Source organism: Tursiops truncatus, chromosome 20, assembly GCF_011762595.2.
Source record: "Tursiops truncatus isolate mTurTru1 chromosome 20, mTurTru1.mat.Y, whole genome shotgun sequence".
NCBI lineage: Eukaryota > Metazoa > Chordata > Mammalia > Artiodactyla > Delphinidae > Tursiops > Tursiops truncatus.
This window is the reverse complement of record NC_047053.1, coordinates 42871121-42888198: the sequence shown is the minus strand read 5'-3', so window position 1 is coordinate 42888198 and position 17078 is coordinate 42871121. Positions and strand designations below refer to the sequence as shown.

The window sequence follows — 17078 nt, the reverse complement described above, 5'->3', positions numbered from 1 at the left end:
GGATAGCTGAAGGGTATTTTGAAAGAGATGCAGGAACTGTTCCTATACCCTTAGGTACTCTGAGTCTCAATATAATAAGGACATTTCTCACAGTTTTTCTAACTGGTCAGAATAACATGTGGTTTCCTTCTCTCAAGTGCTCCCTGGCATTCGCTGCCGCGTGCTATTCGTCCCTGCATGTCAAATGCCTGGAATGTACTTATAATAATGTAACTGCTCCTCAGAAGCATCTGGACTGCAGCTGCCTCTCACATAAGGGACGCATGAGGGGTGCCATGCACAGAGCACACATCATCCACTTTCCTACCTCTGCTAAGTCCCACTTCTCTTAATGCCACAGGAACCTTCTCTCCCCGAGTGCTGAGCACCACTGCCAATCTGCATGGAACAGCAAGAGTTCCCAGGTCCCGGATGAACAGTAGGTATAGAGCAGGAGTTGCCTTGCTCCATGCCTGAAGAATGGGTTGATGATGTAGAAATGTTTTATTTTTCCACTAAGACTTAGAAGCTAACTAAAAGTTGGCTAAAGTCCACTGCCTTTTTCCCTCCAAAGTACTATTTATAGGAAAAAAAAAAACAAAACTGCTTTTATAGAAAGGAGGTAGACTGCTTTACATCAAAAGGGGCTGTTTCCTCCTTTCAGGGGTAGGACATGTCTAATGTAGTATTTGTACCTACAACAAGGAAACAATATTAAACCCAGTGGGGATCCTAACAGCAAATTAAGTCTGCATGGCCTCCAAAGCAAGTGAACCATGAACTCCAATGTTCTGAAGCTCAGAGGAGAGACAGGCAAGGCCTGACATCAGTGGAACAAAGACATTCACACCCGCTCATGTGATAACTATTCATTCTAGAGAGCCACTCTCTCACCCCGTACCCCAGGCACAGATGGGGGCCACCGTGAGTGGCATTCTGAAGAGGGGAAAGCACAGCGAGCTGGACGCTGAAGACCAAGAACTCTGAGATGGGCAAACTATGATGGGGAAGGTGAGCTCAGCACTGAGGGCCTGAACAAGTCAAACAAGTACCACCGAGGCACACCAGGCGCCCCACATTGTCTCCTTTACGACGAGGTGACTGAAGCAGCAGACAAAGCCCCACCCGGAGCTCCCCAGGGTCCCCAGACCACTGAAGAACACTCTCACATCTGGTTTCTACAGACAAGCAACAATAATTTCTGAGGCTTTACTTGTTTATTATAGCTAATTTTAGATGCTCAATGGAAGGGGATGGTTAAACCCACTGGCTTTGGATTAAGGGAAGTCTAGATTTAAATACCAGCTCAGCCATTTCTTAACTGTTACTCAAATTCTTTAAGTATCAGTTTCCTTAGCAGTAAGATGGAAAATTTATTCACTCTCCTAGGACAGTTATGAGGATTAAATGAAACAACAACAACAATGCATGTAAAGCTCTTAACACAGTGCTCAAACTACAGCTATTATTACTAAACTTTGAAAAATCAGACAGTCTAATATCACTTACTTGTGGTAATTCTCCTTTTTCTCATCTCTCCAGTTTTTATTTAACTGGTGAATTTTCACAGCTACATATCTTTGTTCTGTTAGATCAAATGCCTATAAAGAAAAGGAATAAATTACATTCTGGATAATGCTAACGAGAATTACAGGCAACTGACTTGAAGCTTCTGTTTAACAGACCAACATACTCAAAGTCCAAAATGCATTATTAAACAACAACAACAGCGGACAACACAACATACACTTGTTTCAGAGTTGCAATCATCTTTCTTGAAACTTGTGATCAGATAATTTAGAAGTCTCCAGACGCACTGGCACCAAAGGGTTTAGAAAATAAAACCAAGCATACACCACAAACAGAAAGACAGCCCATGCCTTAACAGTCACTTCTAAACAATTCTCTTTCTGGACATCACCTACCTTATTTGGGACCTTTCTTCCCTAAGCTGGCTCTCATCCCTCAGCTGACGCTGGGACCTGACATTCTTCAACAGTAAGTCCTGCCACTTTTTTTTTTTTTTTAAGATTTTTTAATAGGCTTTATTTTTAGAGCAGTTTTAGGTTCAGAGGTCCTGCCACTTTTGAAATGCTAGGGACATAGATTATCTGCCTCCTTGAGAAAGAAACCCCCAGGATACACCTCTTTGCTAAATTTACTTAATCCCACCCCTATATACTGGATAAATAAAAAGCAATTTTGGATCGCAACAATGTCTGAAGTTAGTCACACCAAATCGCTTCTCCAGCACTGTCCAAAGAAAGGGACATACTTTCCCCAAAGACCACCACTGCTGGCAAGTTCCACATCAGCTAGGTAGTGCTATATTATGGGGTGAAAAAAGGTAACGGATAGATTTTCGAAGATGCCTGGTGTAAATCACAATTTGAAAAAAAGTAAGTAGCATTTTACAATAGATTTCCCCAATACAAAAGAATTTACTGAGGAACTCTTTTAGAATGAATAGTTCTTCCTAGGTTTTAAAGTTCAGATTAAAAACTTACTACTCCAGTTTCAACACTATTACCACCTATCTGTCAGTTTCCACAAATGTTTGAACAGATGAAGGCAACAGGCACAGGATATACAGTCCATGAATAGCGGTGATTACCGTTCTACAGACCTTTTAAAGATGTAAGCTACCTCTAAGAAAGCACAGGATACAAGAGAGGCCTGATTATAAAAGAAACTTCTAATTTATACCAAATTTAAACCAGTATTTTTTAAATATAAAAACCATTCAATTCAAACAGAATATCTTATTTCACAGAAATGGAAACTTTTGAACTCTATTTTTCTTACAGAGTCTGAATGAAGTCCACCTGTATGCATGTATCCATCATGGCCATAAGAGAATCATTTCAAGCTATTAAAAGCCAGATTAAATACCACCTAATTTGTAAGAGCACTAATGAACTACAAGTGTCATTTTCTCCAATTACCAAACCCTATTTCTGAATCCAAGGCACTGTGATCCACCACTAATCTAAGAAGGGCTTCTGGAGAGCGGAGAACAGCAAAAGAATAACTACATTAATGAACACATCATTGTCAGAGGCATTCAGATTTCAGAAGTGTTAAAATGTCTGAAGGATACATTAGGAAAAAATATGAAGAAATCACTAACAAGTAACTGGGAAGCCCCAAGAACCAATTTTGATGATTTTAAAAACGGAATAGTCCCACTTCTGGGAATATAGCCAAAAGAACTGAAAGCAGGGTCTCAAAGAGATATTTGCATATGCATGTTCAAAGCAGCACTATTCACAACAGACCAGAGGAGGAAGCAACCCAAATGTCCACTGACAGATGAATGGATAAAGAAAATGAAGTATATACATACAACTGAGGGTTATTCAGCCTTAAAAAGAAGAAAATCTTGTCACATGCTTCAACATGGATGAACTTTGAGAACATTATGCTAAGTGAAATAAACCAGTCACAAAAAGACAGACACTGTGTGAGTCCACTCGTATGAGTTAACTAAAAGAAATCAAATTAATAAAAACAGAAAGCAGAATTGTGGCTACCAGCGGCTGGGGAGAGAAGGAAAAGGAGAGCTGTTGATTAGTGGGTAGAACTTCAGTTCTGCAAGATGAAAAAGTTCTGGAGATCTGTTTCACAACAACATGAACATACCTACTACTACTGAACTATACACTTAAAAAATGTTAAATTGGTAAATTTTATGCTATGTGTTCTTTATCACAATCAAAAAAGTTACCAAAAATAAAAAATAAACTAAGTATATGACTCAAGAATGAACACAAAGAAAGCAGAAAGAAAGAAGGAAGGTTTGAAAGCAGAAGTTAATGAAATAGACAACAAATCAAATAGTAGATCCGATCAACAAAAATAAAAAGTTAATCTCCAGAGGAAAAAAGAAACATTGACTAATCTCTGGCCTATCAGTCAAGAGATACAAAAATAAACATTTCATAAGAGAAGAGAAATAACTAAGGTATGCACGATATTTTTAAATCAAGATGAAATAGGATGATTTTTCAGAAAAAATGAATTACCAAAACTGACTTAAGGAGGGGGAAAAAATCTGAATAGCTCGATATTTGTAGAAGGAATTGAAAAGGTTGTCAAATAGTTTTCCTCTAAAATGACACCTACCCAGGTGATTTTATGATTTAGCTCTAACAAACTTTCAAGTAGCCAACATGTAATGCAAAGCATTCCAGAACATGGGAAAAGGGTAATTTCACAACTCATTCTAGGATAACTATGACATCAAAGCTAGACAATGCTGCTTGCACATAGAAGACAACTATAAGCCAGCCCCACTTATGATCACAGATTAAAAATACGAGCAGAATATTAGAAAATCAAACCCAGCAGTACACTAGAAATATGCTTATAGTTCTGGAAATGGAAAGTGATGATGTTTCACAACATTGTGAACGTACTTAATGCCACTGAATTGTACACTTAAAAATGGTTAAAATGGCAAATTTTGTGTGTACATCATCACAAGAAAAAATTAACATTAAAAAAAGGGAAAACAGTAGAACTAGTTTTTATCTGAAATAAAAACTAATTATTTTACTCAAAAGATTTCCTATATAAAAACTCATATGGGCATAATATAAATCATTAACAGTGAAGGTTACACCTTAGAAAAGAGAGAATTACCAGGGTCATGCAGTAAAGACCACTTAATAAACCAATTCAGCATTTAAAAGCCAGGTGCCAGAAACATCTAGAGAAATTCAAGGAGGCTGTGACTGGTGAACATGTTATGTATCTACAAGTATATTTAAAACAGGCCGAATTCCTCATCTAGGGAAAATCAACTGGAGGCTTCGTATTAGTAGCCTGTTCTTTGCTGGCCCGACTGAAGTACTGGAAGCCAGGACAATCCTTCAGAACACCAGTGCTACTAAACACTCTGACTTAGAAGATGGGAACATTTTAAAAGCAAAAATCAGGTTTTCAAAGAATTAACTTTTTAACCATCCATTTTGTAAAAACAAAACAAAAACTTATGAGAATAAAAGTAACACTCATCTCTAACAAATACAGATGAGGCAGAAAGATTCCATTATCCAGAAATGAGTGTTGTTTTCCCTTCCTGTTTTTTCTTTTAAAATCTGTAATTATTTACTTTTCAAACTTGAAAACAGGGTAAAATATTGAATCCTGCTTTAGTCAACAAGTTTACTGGAAGTAGTTCTCCCAAAGATACAGGTTCTTAAAAGTTTTTGGAATTTCAACCAATAGATATCAACCCAGAGTTATATCACTATTCTAAATGATCTCCAAGTTTGTAATAACCAATAATTTAACCCTCAGTCCCTGTACGAAGTTCCTCATACTTACCTTGTAAACTTCACTGAAACCTCCTCTACCCAAAAGATGTAACAACAAATATCTGTCATTTAGCGTTGGATGATCTTTAAATCTGTGGAAACAGCAGATAGATAACAACATCCTGAGGTCAAGGACTACACAATTTTCCATGTTTGCAAAATCTCCAGAATACCTAACATGTTATACACATGATTACAGATGCTGCCAACAGTTTGGCAATCATCACAATATAGCTAATTCTGAGCCTAAAATAAGTTCTACAGTTCAAAGAGACAGCATAATTACAATGAACAGCATTAGCTGTGGAGTCATGAGACACAGGTGCCAGTCTCAGCACAGCCACAATTAGACTAGTGACCTTTGTTGACTTCCCTCCCTTTCTGCCCTGCTGTAAAGGTGGAGGGCGGGAGCGGGGAGGAGATAACACTAGATCAGGGATTTTCAAACTGTGCTACTCGGGTCCTCCAAACCATTCAAGAACCACTCGTTCCCACCATTCCACAACTACATACAATAAAATTCCAAGATAGTTTACACGGCCTTTAAGACAGATTTCATTATAAAGTGAGTCACATGTTCTACGTGCATTCATTTTCTCTCTTTAAGTCTTCATGATATAACTGTTTTCCCCATATAGGATTCCACTTCTAACAATGAGACAAAGAAATGAGAGACTCTGGCAAAAATAACTTTTCGATTATTTCTACCTAGTTCCTCATCAGCCCCACTAATATTCCTGAAATTACTTTATTTTGATTTTGAGACAGTGGCATGCCTGTGGAGAGAGGTGGTATTACTGCATGGGAGTTAGCTGTGGAGTCAGATCCACATTTCAACTCTTTGTTTGGTCACACTAGTCCCTGGACAAGTTAACTTAATTTGTCTAAGCCCGTTTCCAGATCTATGTATTGAAGATGACCTACCTCATTAGGCTATTGTGACAGTTAAGTGATAGAACACAGGAACACTTAGCGCTCTGCCTGACACAGAGAGTGTGCAGTAATGGTAGCTGCTGTTGCTTGCCACTTTACAGAAAGCAAAGTCCATGGCTCACTCTGGTCAAACAAAAATACACAAGCTGTAGCCATGCCCAAACCCCCATGTTTTAGAGTCAGAAAAATGTGGGAAAAGAAAGGATTATGGTTAGAAGCCATTTCCCACTTGCAATCTACTTTTCACAGTTTCAGCTCCTTAAATGACTTACAAACAAAGATGGGCATTTATCTATAATTAATGTGCTGAACTTAAGAGAGTCTTTCTTAAAAATCTCAACACTTAAATGGCCCATAAAGGTAATTCAGAAACCGAATGTCATCTCAACCCAGTAATCTTTCCACAACACCACACTGCCATCCCATGTTTCCCTTTAGTAAGGCTCTGAGGGTAAATCTGAATACACAGTGTATCTAAACCATTTGCGACTACAAAGTTGTATTGTTTTAGTGACCTCTACTTGTGTAAAAATGCTATAATATATGTATAGATGTATACTTAATATATAAACCTAATATATTTATATGTATTTAAACTAACGCAAATCAAAATTTTATTCATAAAACTGTATTACACCCACAACAGAGCTAAATACACAGTGGAATGGTTTACCAAATTTACATTAAGCAAAAATATCATTCTAGACCATTCATGTCAGAAAGTGCTCAGCAATCTCCAACCCAACATACTCCCAAGTTGCTTACTGTGAATTATCTTCATTATGTATCCTTTTTAGTTCCCTGATATGTAGATTTCTAACCCTTTCTAGCCTTTCCAGCTCTGCCTGGATCTCTGCTTCCTCCTAAAGTGAAAAAGAAAGAAACAGCTCAGAACACAGGAAAGTTTACCGTTTCGGAATCTCATTTCAAAAACAAAAGCAGACATTTCTCTTATGAAAAGCTAAGAAGTTTTACTTTGAAAAAGATGTTTTTAAGAACTAGAATTTTAATCATAAAAACGAGCCCACAGCAAAACAGTAAATAAAATTGAAATCATAGAAGTACAGCAGGAAAAGTGAAAGTCTTCTGTCCACCTCCAGCCATGCCCACTCCCCAGATATAATCACTGTTAAGTTTCTTGTGTAAGTTTCCAGAAATATTTTGTGTGTATACATATAAGGCATGCAATCTGTTTTTTCCTCTTTTTTAAAAAACAAAAATCACGTTCTCTATCTGGTTCTGTTCTGTAAGGAGGGATTATACTTGGTGCCTTAAGTTCCACCGATTTAACAGGATCTGAGAAAGGGGAGGAGACGACAAACACACACCAACAGCAATTTATTAGACACTTACTTATCATCTTCAGAATAAGCAGCATCCACCAAAAAGTACAGGCTGCTGAATTTTTTTTTTTTTGCGGTACGCGGGCCTCTCACTGCTGTGGCCTCTCCCGTTGCGGAGCACGGGCTCTGGACGCGCAGGCCCAGCGGCCATGGCTCACGGGCCCAGCCGCTCCGCGGCATGTGGGATCCTCCCGGACCGGGGCACGAACCCGTGTCCCCTGCATCGGCAGGCGGACTCTCAACCACTGCGCCACCAGGGAAGCCCACAGGCTGCTGAATGTAAGAGATGAGTGACCTACATCTAAGATACCTCCATGAACACTCAATAACAACTTCTGTGCAGCTGCCTTTGTGTTTCAATATGGTTGGTGCAAGACCTTCTCTTCTTAGCCAGTTTAGCAAGAGATAAGAGCTGCTATGTGATTTAAAACATCACAATAATTTAAATATCAATTTTAGAACCATCTGCTCTTATTTTATATTTAATTTTTACTAAAAACATAATCACTTGTGGAGCCGAATGAGGTATACAGAATTAAGTACTGGTACATCATTGATGGAAAAGGCACTCTCACCGGGTGGTTGGAGTTGACTTGCAACTTGAAAGATGTGAACTCCACCATTAGAATACAGGTGTGACAGAGCAACTACTGAAGATTTCCACAGGTATGTAAAGCTATTAATTTGCCCAAATGACCAAAGAGCTTCAACACCAAATGTAAACTAAAAATTGCATTTCTCCAGACAGGTTTTCTCATTACACTTACCTTTTTAAGATGACCTAATCTGAGTTTGAAGATTTCTTCTTGTTCATGGTATTCTGCTAATGTTAACCTGGAAAATAATGATAAAAATTTCAGGAAATTGTTTGAAATCACAGTGTGCCTATTTAAAGAGAAAGGCCAAAGCATGCTATACCGTATGTTAAGTCTCTTAGTTAAAATGACCAAAAGATAGATTATCTTGCAGTCCTTTGACAAGAGAAAACTTCTGTGATTTATCAGATGTGATGTGAAGGAAGGACTTCAAAGCCAGAAGTCTAATTTATTAAAAAAATGAGAAAAATAAATGAGCTAAATTTTCATGTTACTTATGAAATGAGTTTTGTTCCATACCATACTCAGCTGAAAATCCATTAGGAGAGGTAGCCAAATTATATGTCTACAAGTTTTTATAAAGGGGATGTTAATAAGCCAACATATTTGATTATTTTTGGTAACTCTTGGACTTTGATACAAGGAGAAGAACCTAGAGGACAGAGTCCAGGATCTGGAGTCTCAGGACTAGGGTTCAAAGCACAACTCGGGCCATGTGAACTTGGGCAAGCAACTTTAACCTCAATTTCCTAAAAACGCAGCAAGTAATGATACCTATCTAAAAAAGCTGTTGTGACTATTAAAATGAGAATATGAAAGGAATCTATAATTTGTAAAATGCTATTTAACACAGTTCTCAAAGGGCTTACTTGATGGGTAATCACTCATTTCATGTTCCACCTACCCTGATCTCATCCTCATATCTCAAGAATGAGCATGTAAGAAGTGATATCTTACTCCTCCATCTTCACTCTCTTCACATTCTAGAAGCACACACATATACTTCAAAGTTTGAGGTGTCACTGTTTAGATATATTCTAAATAGCAGGAGAAAGAAGAAACAGCTATCCTATCAACCAGGAAGGGCTACAAAATAGTGTCTCTGAGGTCTGACTAAAAGAAGATAAAAAGAGCAAGAAAAGGGCTTCCCTGGTGGCGCAGTGGTTGAGAGTCCGCCTGACGATGCAGGGGACGCGGGTTCATGCCCCGGTCCGGGAAGATCCCACATGCCACAGAGCGGCTGGGCCGTGAACCATGGCTGCTGAGCCTGCGCGTCCGGAGCCTGTGCTCCGCAACGGGAGAGGCCAAAACAGTGAGAGGCCCACGTACCAAAAAAAAAAAAAAAAAGAGCAAGAAAAAATACACCCATTAGGGCTGTTACACCTATCATTTCACAGCTGCAGAAAAACTACATCTATTACTCCATATCACACCAGTAAAAAAGGGAGGAATGGAAAATCAGAGCTTAAAGTTCTCTCTTTCTGAAATAGGTTCAATACCAGGAAAGGACAATGTAACCCACTCCAAGACTCCAGAGGACCGTTTTTGGCTTCTGGCCAAAGGAACGAGCCAAGTCACAGATACTCTAATTATTAAAGGCTAGACCAAAGGCCTTCCAGCTTGGAGTTTACACAGGACTCCAGATGGCAACTGCTTACTGACACACTACTGGCCTAGACTGAATTCTAATTATTATTCTATGGCAAAAAAACAACCTATGCCTACTTTATTACTCCTAAGCCAATGGTTTTATGCACTAGCATGAAATAATTTTCAAGTAACACTGGAAGGAGAGTCCCCACACAATAAATATAGGAGTCATGAAAGAAGACAATAATCAGATTAATGTGTACAACATTCGCCTGAAGAATTCTTCGAATCTGGGCTCCTACTTGGACTTTTTGAAAGGAAATATTTTTTACTTAGAATCTAGTTTTAAAATATTTGTGAAGTGAAGATGTTTTCCAAACTTATTCAATGTGTATACCTTTATCACAACACTTAAAGTAATTATTAGTTTATTCATCTGTTCATTTCCCCTAAATAAACTGTGAGCTCCTAAGACTGGGCTGTATCTTTCAGCTCTGTACCCCAGTCCAGAACAGGGCCGAATATATAATAAGCATTTAACACAGACTTAATAAATGAATGTCAAAGAAAAGGTCCCCCAACATATCAGGTATGTATGGGGTGAAGACTGGTGTTAAGCCATCTTTCTCACTGGAATGAAGAAAGATACATTTCTGGGATGTCATGAACTTTTAACAATGGTGTAATATAGTATTATTATACTTGAGGTGGATTATGGGTTAATATGTTTTTGTGAACTAATATGAAAACATTAATGGCAAAAGACATATTAGTCAATAAATTACATAATATCATTATCTCTTATTTGTAGCTATCTTTAAATCCCACAGTGACAGCTTTACAAAATTTCTTTTTCCCTTGAAAAACTAATGTAGCCACAATGGAAATACTGATTACAATACCAATGACTGTTTCTATGAAAAAATATATTTTAAATTTCAAACATTCAATTCAGAAAATGACTTCATGGCTACCATCAATTCTGTAGAGATTTTCTACACCATTATTTGTAGATCTTTTTTTCCTTTTTAATTGGAAAGCCTCTTGAAGACAGAGGTGATAGTTTAAATGTCTTTAGGGTATGCATAAGAAATATTTTAAACAGGTAAGTAATATACAGGTTTTACTTCCCGCACCAATTCTAACTGTTTAACAGTCCTGCCTAGTTGGCAAACTACAACCTGTGGGCCATTCAGCTCACAGTCTATTTCTAGAAATAAAGTTTTACTGGAACACAGCCACATCCATTCACTTATGTACTGTCTATGGCTGCTTTCAAGCTGTAACAGTAGAGTTGAGTAGCTGCAACAGAGACCCTCTAGTGCGCAAAGCCTAAAGTGTTTATTATCTGGCCCATTAGAGAAAAAGCTTGCCAACTCCTGTCCTAGAGGAAGATTCTCTAGTGGTCAAGAATTCAAAAATCAATTAGGGAAATCTGACACGGGGCTGGAGTGAAAAAAGAAGGCATTTGTACTCTGAATATTCTACTCCTCGTATTCATGGTAGCTATGGAATAATTGTTGACTGGCAGTGAAATAGATGACTACACTGCAGTTGAAGATACTGGTGTTTTCCTTAGGTTGCCAGAACAGGAAAAAGTACTGGGAATGTCAAGATTTGGTTTACTGGGAAAATGTCCTTTTCCTAAAATAATACCTATTTTTTCTTAGGTTACACCTAAATTTGTGAGTGTTAACTAGTGTTCTTTAGACTACTAAATAGCATTCTTTAGTTGTGCATTCTTCAGTCTGAAACAGAGTCAGGTACTCTCCATAAGATGAAGCCAACATACCATAACCTGGAACCACATGTAAGCAATTATATCATTTGAATACCTAATGACTTCACATTTGTTATAAGAGTGGCCAAAGATCATGACATCAAGTTAAATGACATATTTTCTCCCTCTCATCTGAAACTCCTCATATAAGATCGTGACTAAGAAAATGAGTCAATTTTAGATGGCTTTTATATGAGTTGAGCAAATCCATTAATGTAACTAAAAAGAAAATTTAAGCTCTAGAAATCTCCACAATCTATCACTTTTTCCAGTGGCACTCAATAGGAGGTTTGTATCTCAGGGGAGAATATGGTATCTCAGTTCACATTAATAAAGAACATACGTTTCATTCTCAGCTCCGTTGGTTTTGCTTTTCCGCTGTTTCTGCTCATTGGTTGCTGGAGGGGCCTGTCCCATGGCAGGAGGTTTCCGCTTTGCTAACATTTTTCGTTGTCTTTCTATCTCTTCCCTCTGTGAATTTATCCTTTCCTGTTGCCTAGAGATACAAAAGATGTTGCACAGAGGAAGAAGGTCAAAATTTTTTGAACATGGCTGTGGAATAAACATAAATATATTTGTTACCTGCATATTCGATAGACTCCAGAAAAAATAAACCCCTTTAAGTAAAGATTTGACTTTAACTTCAGGTTGGAAAAGCCAAACATTTGGTGATAGAACTATTTTTCGGAATGAATCTGTACTTTTAAGACACTAATTATGGTAATTCTCAGAGTAGGAAAGTGGGCAGGAAGAAACAATATCAAATTTCTATTGTGACCTTATTTTCTAACTCAAAAGGAAAAATGTTCTGATTGCTTTTTAACAGTTAAGAAAACAACTCCTGGTAATGAACCCATTAAAGTAAAGAACTGTATTTACATAAGAAAGTACAAAAGGTTCCAAGTGCCTTTTTATTTTTATTGGATTACAGTTTCCTCAAATTCTATCTAGAAAGATACCAAATTTGAAGAATGCTAAACAAAGTAAAAAAGATTTTCCTTCTAGACCTATCATTTATTCTAGTCTAAGTGAGGCATTACCACAGCCAAGTCATTCCCAGTCACTAATATGGTAAAACCTAAACTAAGTTTGTTTTTTTTGTTTGTTTTTTGTGATACGCGGGCCTCTCACTGTTGTGGCCTCTCCCGTTGCGGAGCACAGGCTCCGGACGCGCAGGCTCAGCGGCCATGGCTCATGGGCCCAGCCACTCCGCGTCATGTGGGATCTTCCCGGACCGGGGCACGAATCCATGTCCCCTGCATCGTCAGGTGGACTTTCAACCACTGCGCCACCAGGGAAGCCCTAAACTAAGTTTTTTAAGAACAAGGATGTACATTTAGAGAAAGCAAAATGAAGCCTTTCAACTAGTAAAAACTCCTCAGGAAATAGTACGCAAAATGAATTAATAAAAAACATATATAAAGAAGACTCTTAAGATATTTAACACCATTTCCATTAGAGTATTTCCTAATAAGATGTCTAATTTTTTAATAATAACTAGTTTACAAACTAGGAGTCAATAAAAATACCAATATAAGTAATCCACTTTCTCTCACGTATCCTGCTACCTGAAAGACACTAAGGTTTATAGACTTGGCATATAAAAGTATACCAAGACCTAACAGACTAAAGTCTTTAAATCACCCAACATAGTTGACCTGACAGTCAAATGTCTTCCTTCACCTTCTCTTTCTACCATGCTTTTATCCCCCATCTCCTTTTCTCAATCCAACTTCACAGTTTTGAGGAATGATACAATCTAATTTTTTAAACCTATATTCTAAAATGAACTCTACCCGACCCTCTTCCCGGAACACTATAGTTGTCGGTCTCTAGACCTTTTCCAGATTGAGTATATCTTTCTTGGAAGAACGGCAACCAGAAAAACAAGACTATCCACCCCAGAGCAGATGCCCATAGTACAATTTACCCTGCCACATCTAAAATGGCAACACCGTAAGCACGGTTAACCTGATCAGACAGAGTACCGCAAATAAATATCCATTCACTTGATAATACGATTCTCTTGGCTTCAAGATGAGCTGGGTTATTGATTAGACGTCAATTTAACAGCAGAGTAGAAATTTTAATTCAAGCGTTGCTGCTTGTGTAAGAAAATCTTTTAGCTATTAGAGATATGCCTTTCCCTCCAAAATATATATATATGAATAATTCATGGCTTGAAAGAATTCTGGATTAAGACAAAGAATCCTTAGGTTAAATCACAGTCTTTCTTCTCACTTAATGAATGTCCTTGAGGAAAACATTTATCTTCTCTGAATATGAGTCTCCCAATCAAAAAAATTGGTAAAATATCTTTAAGCTCATTTCTACCCTTTCAGGGGCCTCACTGAGTTCAAGGCACTCTGAACTCTCTGAAGATAACCATATAATATATAGTTTAACTATAAACTGCCGTGTACTAGTGCAGTGCCACAACATTTTGTCTCTGAAGACTAACTGCTTTGGAAGATTGAGATTTTAGCAATTACCCTTATTAAATTAAAATAAAACTAATTTCCTAATGTTTTCAGGGAAAATCCACACATTTTTTAAAAAAATTTATTTATTTATTTATTTATGGCTGCATTGGGTCTTCATTGCTGCACACAGGCTTTCTCTAGTTACGGGGAGCAGGGGCTACCCTTTGTTGCAGTGCACGGGCTTCTCGCTGCGGTGGCTTCTCTTGTTGTGGAGCACGGGCTCTAAGCACGTAGGCTTCAGTACTTGTGGCACACGGGCTTCAGTAGTTGCGGCGTGGGCTCTACGGTGCACGGGCTTCAGTAGTTGTGGCGCGTGGGCTCTAGAGCGCAGGCTCAGTAGTTGTGGCGCGTGGGCTTAGTTGCTCCGCAGCATGTAGGATCTTCCTGGACCAGGGATAGAACCCGTGTCCCCTGCATTGGCAGGTGGATTCTTAACCACTGCGCCACGAGGGAAGTCTCAGTTCTACTATCTTTTACAAAAGTATTGATGACCTGATAAATTTATCTCATTCAAATCTAAATAACTATTTAAAAAGCCATTATTTGTAAATGATAAGAAGACCATCAGCTTTAGGTACCATTATCAGCTGAACTGTGTCACCCAAAAAGATATGTTAAAGTCCTAACCTCCAGTACCTCAGATTATGACCTTTGGAAACAGGGTCATTGAAGATTTAATTAGTTAAAATAAGGTTATACTGGAGTAGGGTAGGCCCTTAATCCAATATGACTGGTATCCTCATAAGAAAAGAAGACACAGAGACACATAGGGGAACACCATGTGAAGACGGAGGCAACTGAAGCTATGCTCACAAGCCATGGAACACCAAAGAAGGAGCCTCCCTAGTGGCCTCAGGGGGAGCATGGTCCTCAACACCTTGATTTCAAGGTGTCTGGCCTCCTGAACTGTTGAGAAAATAAATTTACGTTGTTTTAGACCACCCAGTTTATGATATTTAGTGACAGTAGCCCTAGGAAACGATTACAGGCAACTTCAATAGCAAAATTGTATCATAACTAGTAGAAGAGGTATTAAAAAAACAAATGCACATATTTTCAGACATTATTTTAACCAAAATAATTTTAGTGGTGATCTACAGAGAGCGTCTAAATATCCAAGATAACAATTTTTAAAGATTCCCAGGATTTCATATGTTCCATGTGTACTAGAAACTGTAAAATGGTATATACTACCCAAGGAAAATCTGGCATTTATAAAATCAACAAAAAGAGTTGTCTCTCCAAATATCATATGATATCACTTATATGTGGAATCTAAAAAATGATACAAATGAACTTATTTACAAAACAGAAACAGACTCACAGACACAGAATGGAAACTTAGGTTACCAGAGGGGAAGGACAGGGGGATAAATTTGGAATTTGAGATGAACAGATACACATTACTATATATAAAATAGATAAACAACAAGGACCTACAGTATAGCGGAGGGAGCTATATTCAATATCTTGCAATAACCTATAATGGAAAAGAATCTGAAAAAGAATACATATATATATGTATAACTGAATCACTTTGCTGCACACCCAGAATATTGTAAATCAACTATACTTCAATAAAATATTAAAATTAAAACAAAAGAATTGTCTCTCATTATGGATCATGTGACCAAGAATCAGATGGTTCAGGAGAAATGACTTTAAAATGGAATGCTATGATTCCTTACACACCAGAATGATTACGTGGACTATAACAATGCTATAAAGTTTAATTTACTCCCTCTGATAATCCACATCTTAAACAACCACGATTTTGTATACAGGTCAAATTCCATTACTTTAATGTGGTTTACTTTAATATAAAGAAAATCTTAATAAAAAGTTTTTATTGCCTTGCCATTGATTATTTGAGACTTTAAGACTTGTTTAAATAAAAAATTGTGTCCTGAATAACAACAGTGTTTAATATAACTACTTTCTCAGAACTATAAAATAAGCTACTTTTTCAATAGACTCAAACATATTTTTAGGAAAAATTACTAACCTGGTCAAAATACATTATAAATCTGTTATGATCTTCCTATTAGACAGTAAATCTTCTGTTTTAAGATCTTAATAAAGATCATTCAAAACAGAGCCAAGGAACACAGTGAGAACAAAAGAACTGTGTTGAGGCTCCTACTGAGACTATATTTGATTATCTGATTAAATTTAATGTCTTGAGGTTTGCCTCTTCCTATAAAACCTAGTATTCCTGCCTTGTGTTCAGGTACCTTGCCCACCAAATTATGTGTCATGGAGTTGTCTTCTTTTTTTTTTTTTTTTTTTTTTTTTTTTGCAGTACGTGGGCCTCTCACTGTTGTGGCCTCTCCCGTTGCGGAGCACAGGCTCCGGATGCACAGGCTCAGCGGCCATGGCTCACAGGCCCAGCCGCTCTGCGGCATGTGGGATCTTCCCGGACTGGGGCACGAACCCGTGTCCCCTGCATCAGCAGGCGGACTCTCAACCACTGTGCCACCAGGGAAGCCCCATGGAGTTTCTTATACACAGAAAATTATCATTTGTGAGGATATCAGCTACAGCCTTTTACAACTAAAGAACTTCAATTCTGCATTAAAATTAAGAAAGGGAATTAACTGATTAAAGCACAATTTTAAAAAATAAAATACTTATAATTAACAAGTATCAGCCAGGGGACTTCCCTGGTGGTCCAGTGGTTAGGACTCGGCCCTTTCACTGCTGGGGTCCGGGTTCAATCCCCAGTCAGAGAACTGAGATCCTGCAAGCCGTGTGGCGTGCCAAAACAAACAAACAAACAAACAAAAAGTTATCAGGGCTTCCCTGGTGGCGCAGCGGTTGAGAGTCCGCCTGCTCATGTAGGGGACACGGGTTCATGCCCCGATCCGGGAAGATCCCACATGCTGCAGAGCGGCTGGGCCCGTGAGCCATGGCCGCTGAGCCTGCGCGTCCGGAGCCTGTGCTCCGCAACGGGAGAGGCCACAACAGTGAGAGGCCCGCGTACCGCAAAAAAAAAAATACAATGTGCCACCCCTGCCCCCCGCAACCCAGTCTCAAATGGAAATGATCTATCA

The 17078-nt window shown here is 38.2% G+C and overlaps 1 protein-coding gene across 14 annotated transcripts in view; it reads right to left on the bottom strand.

Annotated features, from left to right (window-relative positions):
- TLK2 (tousled like kinase 2) overlaps positions 1 to 17078 on the bottom strand; it is a 100825-nt gene that overhangs the window by 18868 nt on the left and 64879 nt on the right. For all 14 annotated transcript variants that reach the window (XR_012328573.1, XR_012328572.1, XM_073797524.1 and 11 more), the window contains 5 exons: positions 11886 to 12038; positions 8344 to 8410; positions 6999 to 7096; positions 5311 to 5392; positions 1489 to 1580 (listed from right to left, as the gene is read on the bottom strand). Coding sequence is in view for 12 of the 14 variants with exons in the window: in XM_073797524.1 (XP_073653625.1) it covers positions 1489 to 1580; positions 5311 to 5392; positions 6999 to 7096; positions 8344 to 8410; positions 11886 to 12038 (492 nt within the window). In the remaining 2 variants the exon portion in view is untranslated. The remainder of the gene's footprint in view (positions 1 to 1488; positions 1581 to 5310; positions 5393 to 6998; positions 7097 to 8343; positions 8411 to 11885; positions 12039 to 17078) is intronic.